Here is a 25,430-nt window from a genome sequence, read left to right on the forward strand (position 1 = left end):
CTGCCGTAATCTGTTGCTACTTTTTGCTTTGTATTTTGCAGTCTCGGTACATAGTGGGTTGTAAAGTATCCTGCGATCCATTATCCCCATATTGCTGTGTGTGGGGGCCAGCAGAACGCAATTTTGGCAGCCCTGGCGGTTCTTTTTACCGCTCTTTCCACCAGAAAGTATGGTCACAAACCGTTATCCAAAATTAAATGCACGGTTGTGGCCATTATCCCTTATCACTGGTTGACCAATGATGAGCGTATGGAGAGGCAGAGTGCATTTTTTTCACTTTGGCCACTAAGGTTTGCCATAGTGGTCCACCTAAAATTAACTACACTGTTTTGGCCATTATCCATTATTCCTATTTGATCTTTGCTTAGAGCAGATGCTGAATGAACACATTTGTGTCATGCGTTGTAGCTCTTGTTTCTGTTTTTTCCCACTAAAAATGAATAGCACTTGTTCAGCCATGATCCATTATCCCCACTTGACTATTGTTATGAGCTGGGACTGGCAGAGGGCACTTTTGTTGGGGGGAATGCCTAGAATTCATGGCTGTGGCCGTGATCCATAATACCCAATCAACTAATACTAAGTGCAAGGGCAGCAGATCTTTTTCTTTTTTTTCTTTTTTTCAGTTAAGACCCCTGAAGCGTGCCTTTGTGGTCCCCTCAAATTGAACTGCATTTCTTTGGCCGTGATCCATTATCTCCAGTCGACTATTGCTGAGAGCAGGTAGTGAGGGAGTGCACGTCATGCGTGGTGGCTATATTTTAAGTTTTTTTCCGCCTAAAAGCAGTGGCACCTGTGTGGCTAAGATCTAGTATTGACGGTTGGCTATTGCTGCTAGTGGTAGCCGACAGAGCGCAATTTAAAAATGCTGCAGCCGTTTTATGAATTTTTGCAATCGTGGGAGAGATACAGAGGGTGGGGTTTCTTGCTCGATCAACCAATACCCCGATTACATAATTTGTCCTCCCGTCTGCAAAAATGACCGACATATACCTTAAAATCTTAACAAAATATTTTTCCTCCATATTGCATTTAATTAATTGCAGTTAAAAAAAATCAGCTGATACCTGTAATGTGAATACTTGTATTGTATTATATTGTATTGGCATCGATACCTAGTACCACCCATTCCTTAGCAAAATCTTATTTTTCTTTAAGTTCGTCTAAAACAGGGGTCTCAAAATCAAATTTTGCTGCCCCCAGTGCGATAGTTTGGGGCCCCATGCCTTAATATGAAAGTAAAAGGACTGTGTATTATTTGCAAACTAGATGTCTCTGTATTCTGTCGTGCCACTGAAAATTAGTGCTAAAAGCACAACGGAAGAAAGACAAAATAGGGAGACTCAAAGCCACCAAAGCACACCTTATTAATTTTGAAGAGAAATAAGAAAATCAGGAAAAGAAAAAAAAAGGACCAAAAAAAGAGAAAAATGAAAAAAGCAAATAAGACAAAAAGTCAAACTCAAAAAAAGGAAAAGAAAAGTGAAAATAGTGAAAAAGAGAATACTAAAAATTTGAAAAGAAAAAGACCGAAAATTATATTTTTTGTTTGTTATTATTATTACTTTTTTTTACTTTTGTTTCTCCATTTTCTTTTTTGCTTTTTTCTACCTTACTTTTCTTTTGATTCCAATTTTCTGTTTTTGCCTCTTTTTTATTTCTTCTTCCCCCTTTCTTATGACTTTTAAAATATATTCTTTTACCCTTCTTTTTGTCTATCTATGTGAAAGGCTCAGTAAAAAATATGAAGTAAAAGGCTGCGCTTTTCTCACCTTTAGTCTCCATAGTTTGTAGTCTTCCTTGGACTAATTTTCAGTAGAACTACACATTACAGCGACATCTCGTGGACAAAAATAAAACACCGTCCCTTTAAGAGCAGTGGAATGTTTTTATCACCACTGTTTTTGTGGAAAACCCCATTTAGCCTCACCCAGCAGACCTGACACAATTCAGTTTGGGACTACTGTTCTAAAATAAAGAAAATAAAAGAGAAAAAAAATATTATTTCAGGAAACATCTTGAGATACAGTTGAGCGAGTTCATTTCAAACAACCTTGTCATATTTACTAGTTTACATAAAGAGCGCCGATTTAGCTCAAGGAGTTCAGCGTGCCATCAAAACTCGATTGATTCTTTTAGCTTGTTATGTAAACTCGAGGACATTTCTTTTATGGAAACGTGCAGCTGTCTTTAATAACAGTAATGTTTGTTATGGGATCAGCAATATAAGCTGCGTTACAAGGACAAGCTCGGACGAGCTACCGAAATCCGTTGCTAGAGATGCCCCCTATAACAACGTTTAGGCCTAAACAAAGAGAGCGAGCATAACTTTCCACTTTGTCACCGATAACCCTTTTGTCACACCAGCTCTCATTGACTATAAATCTCGTATGTGTGAAGGAGAATGCCGACAGAAAACAACGTTGCTATCTGCTATAGGTGAATGATACATAGGAAGCTTTTTCAACAATTATCTTTATTACAATTAAAGCTTTCAGTGGCATTCAGTGGCTATTAATGCCAAACGTCCATTTATCATCAAAAGTAACAAAATATTTAAAATCTTAATTTTTTTCCCCTCCAATTACAGTAGATCAGGTACATCCAAAGTCCGGACGGGGGACCAGTTACGGCCACGTTTTTAATGGGCAGCGACCTCTGTCATAAAATTAATAAAATGTGGCCAATAATTGAAGGCAGTATAAAATTTGTACCACAAAAAAAAAATCACAATTTCACCAGATGATGGCAGTTGCCCTTTAGCCAACTTGCCCAAAGCTTTCTGTAAACATTTTAGCCCAATCCATTACTGACATTACGATTTAAAAAAAAAAAAAGGAAAAGTTGACTGTGAGGAAAACTGGAAATTGGAGGATTTTTTTCACCAAAATTCAAAACAGCTGCGTCAGCCCAATTAAGCCAAAAGAGCCAATTCTGGACAAAACATGCTGACTGCAAAAATCTAACTGAAAATGAACACTGTAAAAAAGGTGAAGCACCTGGAAGCTGTTTTAACAGCACAGCAGGGCTTTTTCACACTGCGAGTCAAATTAGAATTGTAGAAAGGTGAGCTATAAGGTCGCAATGCTGATCGCCAAGCACTGAAATCCCTTAACAGAGGGAACTTTTATTAAAGACTGTTAAAAGAATGACAGGCTCTATAATCGGACCTCACACATTACCAACTTACCAAATGTGGCCCGCTCACTGAAAAGTTTGGACACCCCTGCAGTCGACCCTGGGAGACGGTGCCTTACAATGTTCTCAATTTACGGTGAGGAAGAATATATTTTCTGGCTTCTTTTTACGGCATTTTTACCGTTATAAACGTCAACATCAAATTTTTTTGCGTGCCCAAAAACTATCTTTGTATGTATGTAGAGTTCCATCTATAAGATGCCTGTCTGCTATTGGTCAAGTCATATAAAATGCTCATCTGCTAATGGTTTATGTCACTGCATGTAGTATTGGCTATTTTCCTCCATTGAAAATGGGAGAGCATACACTTAATGTTTCTTTGTCATCTTTTTAAGATTTCGGTTTGTTAAATTTGTAAATAATATCTGATGTCTTTGTAATAATGCAATAATTGCAAAATACAATGATGTAAACTACAATTTTTGGGGGAATAATTGTTCTAGGTGCTTCAGAGGCTGAAATAACAACTATTGATTAGTCTTAGACAATATCGGGACCTAAGCCTCTTTACAGTTGTATCGTCGTGCCATAATGACATATATCCGCATCCCGTTTAAGAATGCGCTCATATCCGGAGTTTCCTTTTTTGACGCAGGGTTCGATCCATAGTCCGGGAGAGGCATCCAAAATCGTCACCAAAGCGCTCGATTACTCGTCCAAAGTAACTGTAATTAGCTATGTAAATAACCCGAGAATCCCTTTGAGGTTCGGGCGATCTATATGTCAATGAGCGAGGCGAGATAAGAGGCTGAGGCGGCGAGTAAGGCGCAAACGCAGCTTGTAATTTTGCACGCTCGCACCATCCGATACCAACCCTATGCCAGTAATTACTGCGCTGTTGCCGTTCGACATTTTTTCGGTGTTTGAAAGCTGATCGCTGTCTGTCAAAGACTACATGAGACCATAGACATATAGGAATAGACAAGGCAAACCATACTCAATCTTACAGTGATCGAGTGATGATGACTTTATTCTGTTTATTGGGCACGCTCGGACACTGGTGCATTGTATCACTGGGCACGTTTTGGAGATAAAACAGGAATCCTACAATAACTGCTCGTTTAAGTCCATTCAGAGGTGGACTTGATGGTGTGTTTCGGATTGTTGTCCTGCTGCATTAGCCAAAAGCGTTTGAGTTTAAAGGCATGAACTGATGGCCAAAAGGTATCCTTTGGAATCTTCTGGTAAACACCAAAATTCATGATTTCATCAACCACAGCAAGTTGTTCTAGTCCTGAGGAAGCAAAGCTGTTCATGACTTCACAATAAAGAAGACACTGGCCAAAAATGTCATCCTTGGGAGATTTCCCAGCAGAAAACTACTGCTGTCACAAAAGAACAAAGAGAGTCGTCTTAAATTTGCCAAAAAACATTTTGATTATTCTCAAGACTTTTGGAGACACATTCTGTGGACTGATAAGTCAAAATGTAAACTTCTTGGAAGGTGTGAACCCTGTTACATCTGGTGTAAAAATGGCCAAACATTTGAAAGAAAAACAAAAAACAGTTAAGTATGTTTTTGGCAATTGAGATGCTGTGGTGTGACCTTAAACGGGCAGTTCATGCTAGGAAACCCATCATTATGGCAGATTTAAAACAATTATGCCAAGAAGAGTGGGTTAAAATTCCTCCACAGCCTTTTAAAACACTCATTACCAATTATCATAAACGTTTCATTTCTCTTATTGCTGCCGAAAGTGCCCCAACTTTCTATTAGGTTCAGGGGGCAATTACTATTTCCACACAGGGCCAGCTAGGTTTTGATTTTTTGGTGCCTTAAAAAATGGAATCAACATTTCAAAAAAGCAATTTCATTTCTTTTGGTTGTCTCTGTGTGATATTAAAACTGCTTTAATGATCTGAAACCTCTGTGAGTGATAAATATGCCAAAAAAAAAACACAGACATCAGCAAGGGGGCATATGCTTTTTCCCAGCACTGTGCAAACCTTGGGAAAAATATTAATAAAAATGCAGTATATAACCTTTGGCCTAGCCCCCCCAGAAAATTAGATTATTGTGATGAAGTTCTTTATTTTTTGTAATGCAATTAAAAAGCAAGAATGGCATACACTCTTGATTAATTACAAATCAACTGAAACCTTGCAAGCATTTTATTATTTTAATATTGCCAATTATGGCTTACAGCTTACTCGTATACCCTTTCATGATCTATAAGTGTTTTGAGATAACAATCAGCAATATTAAAACCATATAAGTATATGGTTAAAAATATACTCTAAAATATACTAAAATGTATTTATTTTAGTTGAGTTTTAATTAATCCAGAATGCATGACACTTTTCTTTCTTCATTAAGGTATTTTTGGGTTGTAAAAAGATATCCCCATTGTTGCTAATTTTCTGACACACTGTGGGCCAAACTATTATTGAAATTTGATTACATATGTTTTCACAAGTTTTATATTAAGTAATGATCACTTTTAGAACACAAGGATGCAATTTATGTGATTCACTGGTTAACAAACAGTTAAATCTTTATTAAAACATTCTTTTTTTGTTGCAACCCAAATTAAGTTATATAATTGTAAGTTTAATACAATGCATTTTTAAAATACCGTATTTTCCTGAATGATTATCAAAACATTTCTTCCTGAATTATTTGTTTCATACATAAGTCGCACCAGACTATTAGGTTGCATGAGTTTAAAACTAAAAAGTGAGGGTTGCATTAAAAAAATATCATAAAATTGAATGTACAAACAAACAAAAAAAATAGGTATAATATTAAGAAAATTACTTTATCAACTAAGTTAACTTCATTCATTTGTAAATGATTATCATACTTAGTAGCATTTTTGTAAATATGCATTTTAGATTGTATTTACAGTACTATATTTCCTTTCTACTTTTGTTTTTTTAGGAGCGCCTTTTAGTCCAGAAAATAAAGTCGAACCATTTAGTGTTGATTTTACATTGGGGGCTGTTTTTTTGTTGTTGTTTTTTACTCAGGTAAGACCACTAGGTTTTTTTTCTTTTTTCATCCAGCAAGTTGTTCAAATTTGATTTTCAGTTTAAAATATGTAACAATGTATTTCCATTTAACAGGATGAGTGAGAGACATGTGGCGGTTGGAGGCAAAGGGCTTTTACTTGTCATGGTGCTCACCATCAGTCTCTGGGATGTATCAGAGGGCACGACAGGTAATATATGTTTATTATTTTATTTATTTTTTTGTTTATTTATTCGAAACTACCGTGAAAACACTTTCAGCTCGTTCATTCGTTCATTCATTCATTCATATTTGGTAGATGAAATCTCTGTATACACATTTAAATATAACCTAAATTCCTACAGAACGCCTGAACGGGAGTGGTACGAAAAAAACGTATTCACACTAGATTTCTTAATTTAAAGGTACTGGAGAAATTTAAATATTGGCTTTGAAAGTAACACTAGAAGTACCACAGCTAAGCCATTTGGCTTTTCTAGAGATAATGTCCAAAGGACAACCAACTGTCTGGATTATTTTCACCATTAATCGGCAAATAAGAATAATACTCGTGTGCACAATACAACTCAGTTATGACTCTTTGCATGCTAAAAGGAAGAAAATAATGTTTGTTGCTATGCTATTATTTCAGCATCTAAAAAGCCCATTCCGGGACAAGGCATGCGAATTAGCTTATTGCTAAATACTCCATATGAAGCACATAAGATTTCTTCACTTCTTACTGTAGTTGAGTGACTTATTGAACAAAAGGTCCTGTGCACAAGTTCGTTATGCATATATCAACACCACAACCACCAAATTCCATATGAACAACTCCACCTTGCCACATTTACCGAACAAGATCGGCTGTTGAGTTGTTAGTTTTGAATAACACTGCCTTTTGGCTGTCCACTGGTCATTTCGGAAGGGTAAGAAAATTACTGGAACTTCGAGTGATAAAAAGTGCTTTAATTTGGCCATGAAGAATGTGTACGAACCCTGTGTACAACATTGTCCTCTCAACAGCCTTGTTCTATACCTCACCTGTGCCTGGAATATTTTGTGTAAAAAATAAATAAAACCTGAACAAAACACTCAGCTCAATCGCCTGTTTTACCCGGCTAACAACCCAGATGTTGAACGAAGAAGAAAAGGGAAAAAAAAAATCCCTTTTTCAATACCAAAAAACAAATTTTATTGACAAGGTCCCACAAGTCTATTATTTTTTACCAAGGGTACATGTTTTGAATTCCACAACAGTAACTAAGGCTTTACTAATTTGATTTAATTGTATCGCGTCCATTTCCACTCGATCCCTTCCTCATTAAAAGTGTTGTCAAGCTCTGCAAACCCGGCGAGATCAATTACGGGTGGAGTTGGTGTTTGATGGCGACACACGGCAGCCTGTAAAAGATCCTGGCAGACAGGGTGGCCATTAGCAAGCATGATAGATGCGCACCTGACTTCCCTTTGCTGACCAATTATGCAGCAACACCCGATGGCCGGCAAGGACTGTTTTTTTTTTTTTTGCAGGGAGTCGTCTTCTATACGATCCCTCTGCGATATCTGCCGCGGCGAGCTAATTTCCCCAGTGCGTCGTGTCCGTGGATGTAAATCTGTTGTAAGCATGAAGACATGAGAGCAGCTCAGAACAAAACCAAAACACACCATGTTGATTTGTTTTCCTCTCCTAAAAGAAAGAGAAAAACGAATGTTTCCTCTTTTCTGGAAAAATCGGTTTTATGCTTCTTAAGATAAAAAGTTGGGATTTTGACAAACTAAATCCGGGGCCGGTTATGGCCTCTGATCAAATGTTTACTACCCTGCGGCCTCCATCATAGAATTAATAATATACGCCCCGCCATAATGCGTTCAACTAGTATAAAATACATTTGTACAAAGAAGGAAAAAAAAAAAATCACCAGAAGATGGCAGAGACCGTTTGGCCACCTAGTCCTTGCATTTTGAGAGAATTTTTGGCTGCCCCATTTCTGACATTGCGAATGTATTTTTTTTACCGAAATCCGAAACAACTGTGTCTGCCTAATTTGCTAAGAGACTGTGGCTGTTTTCAAAGAATATAATAGATAAGAAATGCTGACTACAAAAAGCTATCTGGAAACGAACGCTTTTTCACGAGACCCTGCAAGTCGAATGAAAATTCAACAAAAATGAGCTACGAGCTCACGACCCTGATCAACAAGCACTGCAAATCTTTGACTGAATGTGAATTCATTAGACCTTATGAAGACTGTTCAAAGAATGCCAGGCGTAATAGTCGTCCCTCACATAATTTCAGCTTACCAAATCTGACCCGCTTTCTGAAAAGTTTGAACACCCCTGTGCTCTTTATTAACTGGACCAAACTGCACTAAATACTAGTGTTACGCCAGCTATGCAAGCACCAAACACGACTCTGCCCTCATCAGAGTTGGAGTGCTATAGAAATAGCAAATTGATATTTGCCTAATCAGAATTTTATCTCCAAGCCATATGTACTTGTGATAAGAGCCATGTCTGGCCATATGCTCCCGAATCCTGTTTTGGGTTTTTACCTTGGATCTAACACAAAGAGAAAAATCTTTGGATCTGGGATTGTTACCATGGTAAATCAGTTTTTTGTTTCTATTTGGTTTAGACAAATAATACCAAAAAGTAATACATACAAACAAAATCTTTGGACCTAAGGGGCCGGCCACACAGCCGTTTGCGGCTGAATCACGGCTAAAATTTTGCGTTTTTTATTTGCCCGTGGTTGCCCGCGATGGAAAATGCGCAAAATTGGCCAACCCGCTGTTCATCGCAAAACAGACGCCGGCGACTGTTCCGCTTCCTCATCGCGTCATTTCTGCGTCATTTTCTCGTGTGGACCACGAGTATAAAAGCTCCCGAGCCGGTGTTGTGCCCAAATCCAACTCATACGCAACACTAGCCTACCCCCCCACCCCCTCGCGTGAACGCGCATTCTGCTGCGATCGCTTTTGTTGGAAGCGTGCATTGACGTTGGTGACTTTTTCATCCGCGTTAACAAACGCATTTTGTAGAATACGATCGCACTTTATTGTTTAAATAAACGCGTTATATAGACTAGGATCTCCCAATTGTTATAATTAGCTCGCTTTATTGTTTTAATAAGCATTTTATATAGAATACGATCGCTTTTGTTGGAAGCGCAGCAGAATGCGCGTTCACGCGAGGGGGGGAGGATTTACCGTTCGATTACGTTCACAACAAAAACAAAGACGGAATGGTTTAAGTTGTATTACATTCCCAACAAACGCAAGACGAAGTGGTTTTGGTTATATGTTCGCCATTACATTCCCTAAAAGTGAGATAAAACGAGGTAAAAGTGGTTGTAGTAGCGAGGGGATGCAAATCTCGGCAGGGATGCATTTCTCGGATAACACCGGGCTGTAGAAATCATAACCGCTCAAGACACAGTCCCGTGAAGATCAAGATTTCAAGCTATGGCATCATTTTTATTTTATTATCTTGAAAAGAAATGTCAAGAAATAAAAATGGATTAAGACGAGGTCACTACGCTGACGGGGATCCATGTTCACCCCCTTGACGTCTCGAGCACAACTGACGTGTGCTCGGCAAATCGCGCTGTATATACGCGGAGAAAGGCGTTTGACTGTCACACGCGTAACACGCTAATTTCACGTAATAACACCGCGATACAGGCGCAGAACATGCTATTACCATGCTCCACCCACGATTACCCGCTGAAATTTCTCGTCCTACCCATGTGTAACCACGCCCTGGCCGCGGCCAGAGCACGTCGTTCCGCGTCATTTCCGCGTCATTACCTCGTGTTGACCACGTGTGCGGCACGCGGTTTAACACGTGCTCAAACTTTTGAGCAGCTCAAAACTTTTTCGCGCGGCCAACCGCGTGTGAATTTCCGACCGCGAGTAAAGCACTGCTGTATCTCGTCTATATAGCGGTCTCAAAACGTCCAACAGCGCCCAACAGCGTTCAGCCTCGATACGCTCGTGAAAGGCTGTGTACCCGCGCTCTGAAGAATTGAGCAGCGCAAAACTTTTTCGCGCTGCCACCCGCGCGCGAATTTCTGACCGCGTGTTAAGCACTGCTGTATCTCGTCTGTATGGCGATCTCAAAGCGTCCAATAGCGTCCGCCTCACAGGCAGAAATTTCTGGCCGTGATTCAGCCGCAAATGTCTGTGTGACCGGCCCCTTAGGTTGTTATACTTGTTAACTTCAATTTTTGTCAAGTTGGTTTAAAAAAAAGAAAAAAAATAGGAAAAGAGTATCTTTGGTTATAGTGTTGTTACCTTTGTTGCCTTTGTTGGTTTTCTTTTGGTTTTAATTAATAACAGAAAAGTGTCAAATACGACCAACCTCTTTGAACCCGAGGTGGTCACCTTGCTTAACTGCATTTGTTTTAGTGTCCATTTCGTTTTAAAACTATAATATACAGTATAAACTATCACACACAACAAAAATCTTTGGACCTAAGGTTGTTACCTTTGTTCCATGTATTTTTTAGGGTTTTCTTTTTGTTTGGTAAGAAATTATATTTATTATTCAAAAAAATAACCATCCATTTGGTTTAAGATAAAAAAATAAAGATATAAAGAAATAAAAATATGTATATATTTAATTATATATATACTGGTTCTGGGGTTGTTACCTGTGTTAACCCATTTTTTTGAGGTTTTCTTTTTTTTTTATGCTAAGTAAAAGAAAAGAGTAAAACACAACCAAAATTTGGGGGTTTGGAGTTGTTACCTTTGTTGACAAAATGTTTGAGGTTTTCTTTTGATTCGTCAAATAAAAGCAACATATTAAATACACAAATATATACAGAAGTATAAATGTATTAATCATTTGAATTTTTTTGAAGCCTTTGTAGCCACAATACATAAAAATGTTTATTTCACATTCTGTACTATATTTTATTGGGTCATAACATTTAACATTGATTCTGTCAGATCAGAAGACACATATCCATATTTGTTCAATATTAGCATTCATCGCTATGCATTGGTGAATTATTCATAGCGCCATCCTCAAAGACCAATTTCTCCACAGGAGAGTCATGAATGGCGGAAGCCAGTGTTTATGATTCTGTTATCAGCAGTGTTGGGAATAACACCTTTATAAATAACGCCGTTACGTAACGGGGGCCGGCCGGGCACAGGTTGAAGGGACGACGTGGGACCCGCTTCCCATGGGCTCACCACCTGTAGGAGGGGCCAAAGGGGTCGGGTGCGCAGAGAGCTGGGTAGCGGCCAAGGGAGGGGCCCTTGGCGCGACGATCCCCGGCTACAGAAACTGGCTTTTGGGACATGGAACGTTACCTCTGTGGCAGGGAAGGAGCCAGAGTTGGTGCGTGAGGTTGAGAAATTCCGACTAGATATAGTCAGACTCACCTCTACGCACGGCTTGGGCTTTGGTACCAGTCCTCTCGAGAGGGGTTGGACTCTCTTCCACTCTGGAGTTGCCCGTGGTGAGAGGCGCAAAGCCGGTGTGGGCATATTAATTGCTCCACGGCTCGGCGGCTGTACGTTGGGGTTCACCCCAGTAGACGAGAGGGTAGCCTCTCTCCGCCTTCGGGTGGGGGGACGGGTCCTGACTGTTGTTTGTGCTTATGCACCAAATAGCAGTTCGGAGTACCCACCCTTCTTGGAGTCCTTAGAGGGTGTGCTTGAGAGCGCGCCCCCTGGGGACTCCCTCGTACTGCTGGGAGACTTCAACGCTCACGTGGGCAATGACAGTGAGACCTAGAGGGGCGTGATTGGGAAGATTGGCCCCCCTGACCTGAACCCGAGTGGTGTTTCGTTATTGGACTTCTGTGCCCGTCATGGTTTGTCCATAATGAACACCATGTTCAGACATAAGGGTGTCCATATGTGCACTTGGCACCAGGACACCCTAGGCCAGACCTGGGCAATCCGGTCCTGGAGGGCCATACGTCCTGCCAGATTTTGAAGTTTGCTCTTCTTTAACTCAGGTGATACAAATTATAACCTTGTTAGCAAGCTAGCAAGTGCTCGTTAACGATACTGGTGATTGGAATCACCTGTATTGGATCAGAGAAACCTCAAACCTGCCACTCACCAGAGACTTCACATCCTGCCTAGAGAGCCTCGGGATACACAGCCTTATTGACTTCCCCACCCACATTAAAGGCCACACATTGGACTTGGTCTGCTGCTCTGGCCTCTCTACCGTAGTTCGATGATCGACTTTGTCGTCGTTTCGTCTGACCTGCGGCCGCATGTTCTGGACACTCGGGTGAAGAGAGGGGCGGAGCTGTCAACTGATCACCACCTGGTGGTGAGTTGGCTTCGATGGTGGGGGAAGATGCCGGCCCGACCCGGCAGACCCAAGCGTGTTGTGAGGGTCTGTTGGGAACGGCTGTCAGAATCTCCTGTCAGAAGAAGTTTCAATTCACACCTCCGGCAGAACTTTGCCCATGTCCCGAGGGAGGCGGGGGACATTGAGTCTGACTGGACCATGTTCCGCGCCTCCATTGTCGAAGCGGCTGATCGGAGCTGTGGCCGTAAGGTAGTCGGTGCCTGCCGCGGTGGCAACCCTCAGACCCGTTGCTGGTCACCGGCGGTGAGGGATGCCGTCAAGCTAAAGAAGGAGTCTTATAGGGCCTTCCTGGCCTGTGGGAAGCAGCTGGCATGTATCGGCTGGCCAAGCGGAATGCGGCCTCGGCGGTTGCCGAGGCAAAAACTCGGGCATGGGAGGAGTTTGGCGAGGCCAAGGAAGCCGACTTCCGAACGGCTTTGAGGAAATTCTGGTCCACCATCCGGCGTTTTAGGGGGGGAAGCGGTGTGCCATCGACACTGTGTATAGTATGAATAGACACTGTGTATAGTGCCGATGGGGCGCTGCTGACCTCGACCCGGGAAATTGTGAATCGGTGGGTGGAGTACTTCGAAGACCTCCTCAATCCCACCGACACGTCTTCCTCTGGGGAAGCAGAGCCTGAGGACTCTGGGTTGGGCTCTCGTATCACTGGGGTTGAAGTCACCGAGGTGGTCAAAAAGCTCCTCGGTGGCAGGGCCCCGGGGGTCGATGAGATCCGCCCGGATTTCATTAAGGCTCTGGATGTTGTGGGCGTGTCATGGTTGACACGCCTCTGCAACATCGCGTGGACATCGGGGACATTGCTTTCATGACTGGCAGACTGGGGTGGTGATTCCCGTCTTTAAGAAGGGGGACCGGAGAGTGTGTTCCAACTACATGGGAATCACACTTCTCAGCCTCCCTGGTAAGGTCTATTTTGGGGTACTGGAGAGGACGGTCCGCCAGGAAGTCAAATCTCGGATTCAGGAGGAACAGTGTGGTTTTTCGTCCTGGCCGTGGAACACTGGACCAGCTCTATACACTCTGCAGGGTCTTTGAGGGTGCATGGGAGTTTGCCTGTCCGGTCTACATGTGTTTTGTGAACTTGGAGAAGGAATTCGACCGTGTTCCTCGGGAGGCCCTGTGGGGGGTGCTTCGGGAGTATGGGGTACCACACAGTCTTATCCGGGCTGTGCGGTCCCTGTATGCCAGAGTCTTGTACGCATTTCCGGCAGTAAGTCGGATTCGTTCCCGGTGAGGGTTGGGGCCTGCCAGGGCCCTTTGTCACCGATTCTGTTCATAACTTTTATGGACAGAATTTCTAGGCGCAGCCTTGGCGGGGATGGAGTCCGGTTTGGGGGCCTCAGCATTGCGTCACTGCTTTTTGCAGATGACGTGGTGCTGTTGGCTTCCTCAGGCCGTGATCTTCAGCTCTCGCTGGAGCGATTCCAGCCGAGTGTGAAGCGGCCGGAATGAGGATCAGCACCTCCAAGTCCGAGGCCATGGTTCTCAGTCGGAAAAGGGTGGGGGAGGAGGTCTTGCCCCAAGTGGAGGAGTTCAAGTATCTTGGGGTCTTGTTCACGAGCGAGGGTAGGATGGAACGGGAGATCGACAGACGGGTCGGTGCAGTGTCTGCCGTCATTCGGACCCCGTACCGGTCCGTCGTGGTGAAGAGGGAGCTGAGCCGAAAGGCAAAGCTCTCGATCTACCGGTCGATCTATGTTCCTACCCTCACCTATGGTCATGAACTTTGGGTCATGACCGAAAGAACACGATCCCGGATACAAGTGGCCGAAATGAGTTTCCTCCGCAGGGTGGCTGGGTTCTCCCTTAGAGATAAGGTGAGAAGCTCAGTCATCCGGGAGAGATTCGGTGTAGAGCCACTGCTCCTCCGCGTTGAGAGGAGCCAGTTGAGGTGGCTCGGGCATCTAATAAGGATGCCTCCTGGACGCCTCCCTCGGGAGGTGTTCCGGGCATGTCCCACCGGCAGGAAGCCCCGGGGGCCGCCCAGGACGCATTGGAGAGACTATGTCTCTCGGCTGGCTTGGGAACGCCTCGGGGTCCCGTCGGATGAGCTGGAGCAGGTGGCTGGGGATAGGGACGTCTGGGCTTCCTTTTTAAGGCTGCTGCCCCCGCGACCCGACCTCGGATAAGCTGAAGACAATGGATGGATGGCCGTTACGTAACAACGTTATTTTTTTCAGTAGCTGGGTAGTCTAACTAATGCAGTTACAATTCCATTACTGTTACTGATGTCACGGACTGGGGCAGGAAACACAATTTATTAAGGAGAGAAAGAATGCGCGCACACTTTACCTGGGGAACGATGGTCACAGAAGTGAATTGAAATCCAAACAAAAGAGTAGTAAAAATCAAACAAATCAGGCCAAAAAACAAAACGGGATCAAACGCAGGCAAATTCACAGACTAGGCATTTCACAGAGTTTAACAGGAGTCTTGCAGAAGTTTCACATAAGTATCACAGACGCTCAGACCACTAACGGCTCAAAAGACCGCGTTTAAGTACTCCCAAGGAGCAATCAGTCAACGCGTCTCAGCTGGTGTCGATGGGCGGGGCCAATTGGGCGCCGTGGCAACCGCAAAAGAATCCGGTGCTACCCGGCTGGGACCATTTAATCAACTCCAATTCGGTTTTATTTTTTACATTAATAGTTGATATTTTGTTACAGTCGTACACTCTGTCTCTGAGTACGTCATCTCAAGTTATGTTTGTATGTCACTGTGTTCATGTTCTCCCCGGGAAAAAAGTAACTAGCACAGAAAATGCACTTTTCTTTTAAAATTGAAAACGGTATCAAAATTGCAATTAAGGTCAGAAAAGCGAGCCACCTTCATCCGGGGTGAGAGGACGCTGGCGTGTATGTCGCCGCTTCTCACTCCAAAACTTTTCCAAAACTTTTTCGAAGCTCAGATACTTTTTTTTTTTTTTTTAAATCTTTCTTTTGCCCTTCTGTTTTGGACTGTGGGTACTGTGGTTGATGAACCAACGTTTCACCTAATCAATCAAACCCTCGTAACTTAGCTTAAACATACCAGCTGTCACTGCACCGGCCTCTCTCCCTCGTCATGGCGTGCCAAAACCTCGCCGCCTTTGGATTATTTCTGATACTCCTGACGTTCTGCCATCATCCAGCGACAGGATTGCTTCACTATTCTGTCGCGGATCTTCTCCGGATCCGGTGGATTGCACTGGGGCCTCCGCCACCGGAGCTGCTACCATCCTGACATCGCTCGCCTGCCTCGACGCCGCTACATTCACCGCGGATCACGCAGACATGTCAAGTATAAAAACCCCGGCTCAATCACCTCGACCTGGTCCACATCTCGACGCCCTCCCATTAACTGCGGCCGTAGCGCTAACTGCCATACATTAGCCCGCCTAGCTAGGTCGGCTAACAGCACTGCCGCCGTCAAACAAGACACCTCCACCGTCAACTTTGGATTGCTGAACGTCCGCTCACTCAGGAACAAGGGCCACCTCATCCAAGACGTCATCGCCGAACGAAAACTCGACTTCCTCATTTTAACAGAAACCTGGCAACAAACAAACGACTTCGCTGCTCTGAATGACTCTACTCCTCCTGGCTTTGTTTACATCTGCCGTCCCCGTGGCAACGGCCGTGGAGGAGGTCTCGCGGTAATCCACCGCGAGAAGTGGAAAGTCTTGCCTGTCTCCGTCACTGCATCGAGCTCTTTTGAATGCCTGGTGTTTAAGCTCCCCGGACCCTCGCCAACCATTATTGCTACAATTTATCGCCCCCCGAAGCCACATAGTGATTTTATCAATGAATTCTCCAGCTTAATTACACATTTATCCACTCTCTCGCCAAATTTAATTTTATCGGGAGATTTCAATATTCACATGGACAACCCCAACCTGCCACTCACCAGAGACTTCACATCCTGCCTAGAGAGCCTCGGGATACACAGCCTTATTGACTTCCCCACCCACATTAAAGGCCACACATTGGTCTGCTGCTCTGGCCTCTCTACCTCCAAGCCCACTGCTGATGTTTTTCCTGAATCTGATCATGTCCTCCTCACTTTTAACACCGTACTCTGTCTATCTACTGTCAAAACCTCCCGTCTCATTTCTTTTCGAAATACCAAAAATATCAACATTGACACCCTCTGCTCCATTATTGACCGTTCCCCGCCCCCAGAAGCTCTCTCAAGCCCGGATGACCTCGCCGCTCACTACAATGCCTGCCTCACAAATATTCTAAATTCTCTTGCCCCCCTGAAAACCAGGACTGCCTCATTCTCCACATCTGCCCCCTGGTTTTACACCCGCTCTTAGGTCAATGAAATCAAAGAACCGCCAACTCGAAAACCGGCCTCACCATCCATAAGGACATGTACATTACCCATACTGCTAAATACAAGGACCAAATTGAACAAACCAAATCCAGCTACTACTCCGGCCTCATCCTTTCCAACGAAGGAAATTCAAGAACTCTCTTCTCTGTCATGAACAAAATCCTCCAGCCACCAAATTCTCTCCCCCTCCACTTGTACTCTACAACAACCTGCAACTCCATAATGGAGTACTTCAATCACAAAATCCTTAAGATTCATCACCAACTCCATCAAAACCTGTCTGCTCCCTCCCCATCTGAATTTCCTTCTCCTTGTCACTTCTTCTCCAGTTTTGCTCCACCCACGACTGCTGAATTATCCAACCTCATACTCAAATCCAAGCCCACCACTTGCCAGCTCGATCCCCTCCCTTCATCCTTTGTTAAATCCTGCCTCCCTTCCCTGCTTCCTCTCATATCTGCAATTATCCACTCCTCACTCTCTTCTGGTATTGTCCCATCACTTTTCAAAACCGCTGCCGTTACCCCTACACTGAAAAAACATGGTGCTGACCCCAACAACTTTGACAACCTCCGCCCCATCTTCAACCTTCCATTTATTTCGAAAATCCTTGAAAAAACTGTTGCTGCTCAACTCCACTCGCACCTGTCCCTCCACTCTCTCTATGAGCCCTTTCAGTCTGGTTTCCGCCCCCGCCACAGCACAGAGACTGCCCTAATCCATATTGTAAATGATCTCCTCATAGCATCTGACTCCGGTTTAGTCTCCATCCTCATCCTCCTAGACTTGAGCGCCGCCTTCGACACAATCTCTCACTCTATCCTCCTCAATAGACTCTCCTCCATTGGTCTCAGCCATACTCCCCTCAGTTGGTTCCATTCCTACCTCACTGGCCGCACTCAGTTTGTCCAGCTGAAATTCTTCACCTCAAAGCCCTCCCTAGTCACCACAGGTGTACCCCAGGGATCTGTCTTAGGTCCTCTTCTTTTCATCGTCTACCTCTTGCCTCTTGGTCATATCCTCCGCAAATTTAATATCCACTTTCACTGCTTTGCTGATGACACCCAACTCTACCTCTCCTGCAAACCAAACTCCATACTCCCACCTCCCTCCCTCACCTCTTGCCTTTCCGAACTCAAAACATGGTTCACAACAAACTTTCTTAAATGAAATGCCAATAACACAGAATTCCTCCTTCTTGGCACCAAATCCACTTTATCCAAAGTAAACAATTTATCTCTCAACATCGACAGCTCCTTAGTGTCCCCCTCCCCCCCAGGTCAAGAGTCTGGGTGTCATCCTGGATAGCATGCTTACCTTCCACTCACATATCAACACCATCACCCGCACTGCTTATTTCCACCTCCGCAATATTACCAGACTCCGCCCTTCCCTCACCCCCCGCACCACTGCTATTCTTGTCCACAGTCTTGTCACATCCCGCCTTGACTACTGCAATGCTCTCCTCTTCGGCCTTACTCAAAAGTCCCTCCATAAAATTCAGCTGGTTCAAAACGCCTCTGCTCGCATCATTACAAAAACATCTTCCAAGCAGCACATCACCCTCATTCTCCAACAGCTACACTGGCTTCCTGTTCAGCATCGCATCAGCTACTGTTGTGGAAAATAGACTTGCATTTGTAGAATAGATCTGCATACATTTAGAAAGAAATGTAGAAAGACTTGCTTACAGTTGTGAGAGAATGTTGACATCATTTCAGGAAGGTCCTTGGCAGCCTTAAAAGGGCATGGGACCTTCGAGGACTCTCTGAGCAAACTGAGGCGAACAACATGCCCTAATAAGGGTACGACAGCATCTTCCTTGTTGTTACTGAGGACTAGGGCCGCCTTTTGGGTTGTACTCAAATTGAAGCTATAAAAGCGTTGTTATGTCTGGAGTTCTCTGAGTTCTTTGGGATGACGCAATAAAGAGCTCCCCCTCATGACAAGGCCTCCCTGTACTTGATTAAATCACGTAAGAAGACTTAAAAGATTATCGAACCTGCATTTTCTCCTACATTTAAATGGCACCCAACGTGGTACAGTTGGGCAGAATCGACTCAAAAAGGTATGGGCCATTAGTTAGCAATGCTGTTCTCAGTTTTTTTTAAATACCGTGCTGTGCACTGTCCAAGAAGGTTAGCCACCTCATTCGGCAGCTACACAATATTGGTTTGACTAGTAACTACCAGGGTAGCACGGCAGCTGAGTGGTTAGCGCATCCGCGGTAAAGTTCTAAGCTTATAGGTTCAAATCCAAATATCAGCCTTCCTATGTGGAATTTGTTTTCCTCCCACATTCCAAAAACATGCATGTCAGGTTAATTGGCTGGTAGAAATTGTGTCTAGGTGTGAATGAGTGAGTAAGTTGTCTGTCTCTGTGTGCTCTGTAACTGGCTGGCGACCAATTCAGGGTGTCCCCTGCCCACTGCCAGAAGATGGCTGGGATGGAAATACTTAAAAAAAATCATTATACAGAACTACCACAGAAATACCACTACAAGAACGCTATAACAGAAAAATACTACCAGAAAAATATTATGACAGAAATATTACAAAAATATACTACAGTAATACCACAAAATACTATTGCGATACTACAGTAATACTGTGAAGAAATTACACATACTGTAAAAATCTTTAATGAAAATTGTAGAAAACTACAACTGAAATACTATAAAAATGCTACAGATATACAGAAAAATACACTATGAAAATACTACAGAAATAACAACATTTCTTTTATTGATTAAGTACAATAATACTATTGCAGAAATGCTACAAAAATCTGACTTTAGAAATAATACAAAGATATTTAGAAAAAAACAACTATAACAGTAATACTAACTACTAACTAAATATCACCTTTGTGCTTAAAACAGGGGGCTATAATATTATTTTCAAACTTTAGAAATAAATTTGAAGAAATATCTCAATTAAAAAAAGAAAATGGGAAAAAAAAAGAAAAAAAATCCGATAGGCATCTACGATTGGGCCCCTTGGTCAAATTTATTGACACAATGCAGCCCACGACTCTAAATACCTTCCCCCACACACACACACACACACACACACACACACACACACACACACACACACACACACACACACACACACACACACACACACACATACACACACACACACACACACACACACACACACACGCACACCGCAGACACACACACACATACACACACACACACACACACACACACATTCAAAATAGTGCTACATATTTTGAAATGTTTGTATTTAATTGCATTTTTGCCAACATTTCAATTCAACCATTAATTACAGTTCAGAAAGTTTGGTGATACATTCAAGTCTGTCAAATATTATTTAATAAACAGAAAGGATATAATGATTATAACGAACTATTTTATTCACAATACTGAGGGAAAAAAATTAAATTATTTTATCCGACGTGCCCTTTTCTGACCTTGCCTAGGGATAAATTGGCAGACGCTTCCAAGAAGCATTCATTTCCTTGTAAATGAACTGTCTCGACCGACGCTGGTTTTAATTACCTTTTTTTGCTAATTGGTCTCAAGAGTGTTCATGCTTATTTTAAACACAGTAAGGAAATTTGGAAATTCTGAGAAACCAGATAATAATTTTATCCCATTGTAAGCTAAGAAAACTATAATTACAGAAAGTTCTTGAAAGACCAGAGAATTACGATCAAATTGACGTTTATTTTAGCGAAAGTACAGTAGATAACTGGTATACAGCATCCTAGCCTCAGAACGTTTGTAATTTACCCTGTGGAATGAGAGGGGTTTTTTTCAGATCCTTATTAAAACATTTCCCACATAATACTACATCAACAATATAGTATTTAGCATGCCCAAAAATGTTGTGGTGTTTGTTCATATGTGGAGGTATGTCTCTAAGATCCCTTTCTGATATTGATCAACGTCATATAATATACTTATTTGCTAATCGTGTGTATGAGGCATCATTACAATTCAAATATTCTATTGGGTGATCTACCTCCCACAATGCCTTTCTCTCTCTTTATTTAGTTCTGAATCTCATGTGCTTCCCAAAGCTTTGCACATCAGTGAAACAATACTATATATTTTTTTATTTTTTGGAAATAGGTTTGAAATTTTCCAGCTTTGGGTACAACGATGTGTACATATCTAGTGCGTTGTAATTTTTTTGCCTATCTATTGACTGTCTTTTTTCTATTTTTTCTATTTTTTTTATTGTTTTGCCTTGGAGTGCCATGTTTTAATATATGTTGTTATCAAAAACAGTAAAGACAATTAAATTTAATACATGCGGCACAGTTCTGAGGTCGTGGGAACCTCCTGAGTGGGTTCAAATCCAGCTCCCGGCCTTACTGTGCGTAGTTTGTATGTTCTCCCCGTGCTTGCGTGGGTTTCCTCCAGGCACTCCGGTTTCCTCCCACATTCCAAAAACATGCATTTCAAGTGAATTGGCCGGTCCAAATTGTCCCTAGGTGTGACTGAGCGAGTGAGTTGTCTGTCCCCGTGTGCCCTGCGATTGGCTGGCAACCAGTCCAGGGTGTCCCCTGCCCACTGCCCGATGATTGCTGGGATGGGCTCCAGCATCCCCGCGACCCTACTGAGGATAAGCGGTGCAGCTGATGAGATGAGATGAGATGATTTAAGTGCACATCTCGGCTTTAAAAGCGAAAGATTAAATACTTGACTCCTCTGCTAAAGGCTCGAACCTCTCAGTCAGATAAAAAATGCCGAAGCATTACCAGAATCAGAGTAGGTAGCAGTGTTTTATTGAATGACTCTTACAAGGAACTCGGGCCTTGTAATAAAGGAGAGTCCTTAAAAGAAAATAACTCTTTAACTGAGTATTAGCGCCTCAAAGTGATGAAAATGGCGTTGTAAAGCCTCTGAGAGATGCCCTTACGGAACTCCCTTCAAGGCCATCATTGCGATAAGGCAATAACTTACTACAGAGTATAGGGTTAAACACTGACTGTTTTTTTTTGGTGTATTCCCTTCTCCAGCAGTGCAGCACGTCCACACAGGAACTTGCGAAGTGGTTGCCTTGCACCGGTGCTGCAACAAAAACAAAATTGAGGAGCGCTCACAAACCGTCAAGTGCTCCTGCTTTCCGGGACAAGTAGCCGGCACAACCAGGGCTGCACCCTCATGTGTAGACGGTAAGATTTTGTCATGTAACAATTAACCCATTCAATGCTAGCCGAGATTGAGTCACATCCATCATCCATCCATTACCTGCCCCGCTAGGAACACGGGGGGTGCTGGACCCCCTCTCAGTTATCTTTGGGTAGTGGGCAGGGACCCTTCACCGTTTACCAGCCCATCACAGGGCACACATAGAAAGACAACCAATAGGGAAAATTTGGAGTCTCCAATTAAACTGTCATGCACGTTTTTGTAAAATGCGAGAAAAGTTAGGGTGCACTGAGAAAACCCACTCAGGCAAGGAGAGAACATGCAAGTCACATTTATTACAAGTCACATTTATTTGTATAGCCCTTAATCACAAAATGTTTAAAAGGACGGTTTAGGCAACAATTACACCAATTCCTGATCTGAAACCGACAGGCAGGCAATAAAAAACTCAAAACCTCAACGATTGGAAAATAAGAAACCTTGAGAAGGGGCAATCAATGGTAATGACCATAGTGCAATAGATGCTGCATTGAGTAACGATACACAAAACATAGTGAACATTAATCAAATAAAATATAGGTAGTATATAAAATTGTCCAAAAGGTCAGTCAAGTCAGGTTTATTTGTATAGCCCTTAATCACAAAATGGCTCAGTTGACTGCACAGGCCACAATTGATAAAATGATGATTGACATTTTTAGCTGTCTATGGCAGGCTAACATTGATGTTGATAGCCATCCATGCGGGTCTAGATGAAATTGATATTTGTCGTACACTACCGTTCAAAAGATTGGGGTCGCTAGGAATGTCCTTATTTTTTCAAAAGAAAAACACACTTATTATCAATCGATGATATTAAACTACCGGTAATAGGAAATACACCTCATACATTGTTAATGTGGTAGAGGACAATTTTTGCTGCAGATGCTTTTTGGGATTTTTGGAAATATCTACATAAGTGTGTAGAGGCCAATTTCCAGCAACCAGCACTCCAGTGTTCTAATAGTTCTTCTGTTTACCAGAGTACAGAGATCAGCAAAGAGTAGAAAGAGAAGTTGGTGGCCCAGCAGCACAACTAAGCAGGAGGACTAGTGCATTAGAGTCTCTAGAGATGCACACCTCACAGGTCCTCAACTAGCTGCTTCAGTAAATAATACCAGCAAAAACACCTGTGTTACCTTCTAGCAGAAATCTCAAATTCAATTGACTTGGGGAGCCGCCTGAGTTAGGGTGTGGATGACATTGGGCCGAATCGGGTTTTCCACAATAAAACCGCTAATATTATTTTTCCTCTATTCTCTAATATATATGTATGTGTGTGAGAGGTAAGACCTTGGGCCTGAACACCGGCCTAAATTTGGGCCAGGTTTGGGCTTAAAATGTCATTAAACAAGTCGGGCCGGTCGGACTTCTCTTTCGCCAGCTTTCTTCTTTTGTTGTTTTCTTCTGTCATTCTTGGAGGATCAACACAGCATGCACTCACTTTTACTCAAGTAATTATCTCGATAAAGAAAATGCTCCCCAAATTATCAGTTTAACTCAAAATCACTAAATCCAAAGAAATGTTCCTCCTCTGTGTTGGGGTAAAGGACACGCGGCCTGAGTAAAGTTTCGGGTTTATTATGGGCTCGTTCATCAAATCAAGTTAATCCATCGGGTTCGGGTCTATCTACCGTAGATTTCGAACTATAGATTACTGATTATAAGCCGCACCCACCACATTTTAAGAGGAAAAACGATTTTGGACTTACACAAGCCGCACCTGTATATAAGCCGCATGCGCCCACATTAAAAAAATGTGACACAAACACAAAATTAACCCAGACCCGAATTTAAGTCCCGCGATTGTAACTGAATATCCTTCATTAAAGTACACAGTCCAAAAATCACAGCCGGCAAAATGAATGGAAAATGATACCGGTACTTAAGGTTTGATGCAGACCTGCAGAGTCCGGGTCCCGTTGAAAGTAATCCAAGGAAGTGTATATTTCTAAAGGTAAGGGTGGGAAAAATATGTATCGACTATTGTCCGCCGTGTCCACAAACACTCACCTTTACCGTTCCCCACTTCCCGTCAGCCCGCGTTTGTTATGCCCCTTCTTTTTAATTCGCCCGTCCAAAACATATCAGTATAAGTGTCCAAAATAAATACAAATAAATACAGTTGCAAGTACATATTATACATGGTTACACATATTTACAATGAAAGACGGTACACCGAGAAAGTTTTCAAAGCTTTAATAATAATAATATAACTTTCATCTGGGCAGTTAATGGTAACAACACGCTAGCAACACCCTCGCAACACAGTAAACGGGTCTGTTAAAAAAACATACCGTACTTGTAAAAATCACGGTAAACCGTCCTGATCTTCCTCCTTAGAACTGAAGCCATCAAAGTCATCTCCCTCAGTGTCGGAAAGAAACTTTGTCTTATAGACGTCGTCCCACGCTCCCATCCACTCCTGATTCTGTGCCCTCCTCTCCGTCACGCAGCAGACCGGCTTTTCGGAATCAGTTGGTGATGGTGGATTTTTTGATGCTGCCCCACGCTGTCAGGATCCACTGGTTGACTTGCGAAAAAGTTGCCTTTCGCATGCGGCCAGTTTTAGTGAAAGATTTCTCGCCTCTAGTCAAGCCAAGAAGTTGCAGTCTTCCTCGGCGCATATATTCCACCGGTCCAAATCTTCCCTTTTGTACTAGAGCACCGCTGGCGGCCGTTAGAAAAATGACATAAATTGGCCGTATCACTGAATAAGCCGCAGGGTTGAAAGTTTGGGGAAAAAGTAGCGGCTTATAGTCCAGAATTTACGGTATATACCCGCGACCCAGGGCCGGTGGGGCTGATTTTAGGCCCGATCTTAGCTCTAGTGTGTCTTGGGCATTTTCAGCCTGGTGGCACCCATCCCAGGTCTTGAACTGTGGACCTTTCTCGTGATAGGCCAGTGTGCTAACCACTACACCACAGAAATACTACATAGGATAGGATTTTTAAAAGACCCATCAAGATTAAAAATGTAAATCACGATAAAAATTTACATAAGCTGCACTTGCATTAAAGGGACAATGTGCTTTATTTGACCACTAGATGTTGTATTGTGTTGTACAGACAAAAAGAAGTGCTAAAAAGCACAAACAAGAATACAAACTATGGAGACTCAAAGTAACCAAAACGCAGCATTTCTCTACTCAATTTATTGCCCAGCCTTTCACAAAGGAAACGGGAAAGGGGAAATAAAAAAGAAAGGCAGAAAATCAATCAATTCAATCAATGTCAATAATACACACTCCCTTTAAGGGCCCGGTCACAAAGCCGTTTGCGTCTGTATCGCGGGTAAAATTTTGCGTTTTTTTTTTTTTTTTGCCCGGTGTTGCCCGCGGTGGAAAATGCGCAAAATTGGCCAACCCGCTGTTCATCGGTGGTATGCCCGCAAAACAGACGCCGGCGACTGTTCCGCTTCCTCATCGCGTCATTTCCGCGTCA

At 42.8% G+C, this 25,430-nt stretch overlaps 1 protein-coding gene across 5 annotated transcripts in view; it reads left to right on the forward strand.

Annotated features, from left to right (window-relative positions):
• LOC148357379 (chemokine-like protein TAFA-2) overlaps nucleotides 1-25,430 on the forward strand; it is a 114,229-nt gene that overhangs the window by 49,464 nt on the left and 39,335 nt on the right. For 4 of the 5 annotated variants that reach the window (XR_015852049.1, XR_015852050.1, XM_088347842.1 and 1 more), the window contains exons 2-3: nucleotides 6,265-6,359; nucleotides 21,815-21,970. Coding sequence is in view for 3 of the 5 variants with exons in the window: in XM_088347842.1 (XP_088203968.1) it covers nucleotides 6,265-6,359; nucleotides 21,815-21,970 (251 nt within the window). In the remaining 2 variants the exon portion in view is untranslated. The remainder of the gene's footprint in view (nucleotides 1-6,264; nucleotides 6,360-21,814; nucleotides 21,971-25,430) is intronic. The other variant, XM_088347841.1, reaches the window with a different exon arrangement.

Source organism: Urocampus carinirostris, chromosome 11 (genome assembly GCF_059441175.1).
Source record: "Urocampus carinirostris isolate Australia breed hairy pipefish chromosome 11, RoL_Ucar_1.0, whole genome shotgun sequence".
In the NCBI taxonomy this organism is placed as follows: Eukaryota; Metazoa; Chordata; class Actinopteri; order Syngnathiformes; family Syngnathidae; genus Urocampus; species Urocampus carinirostris.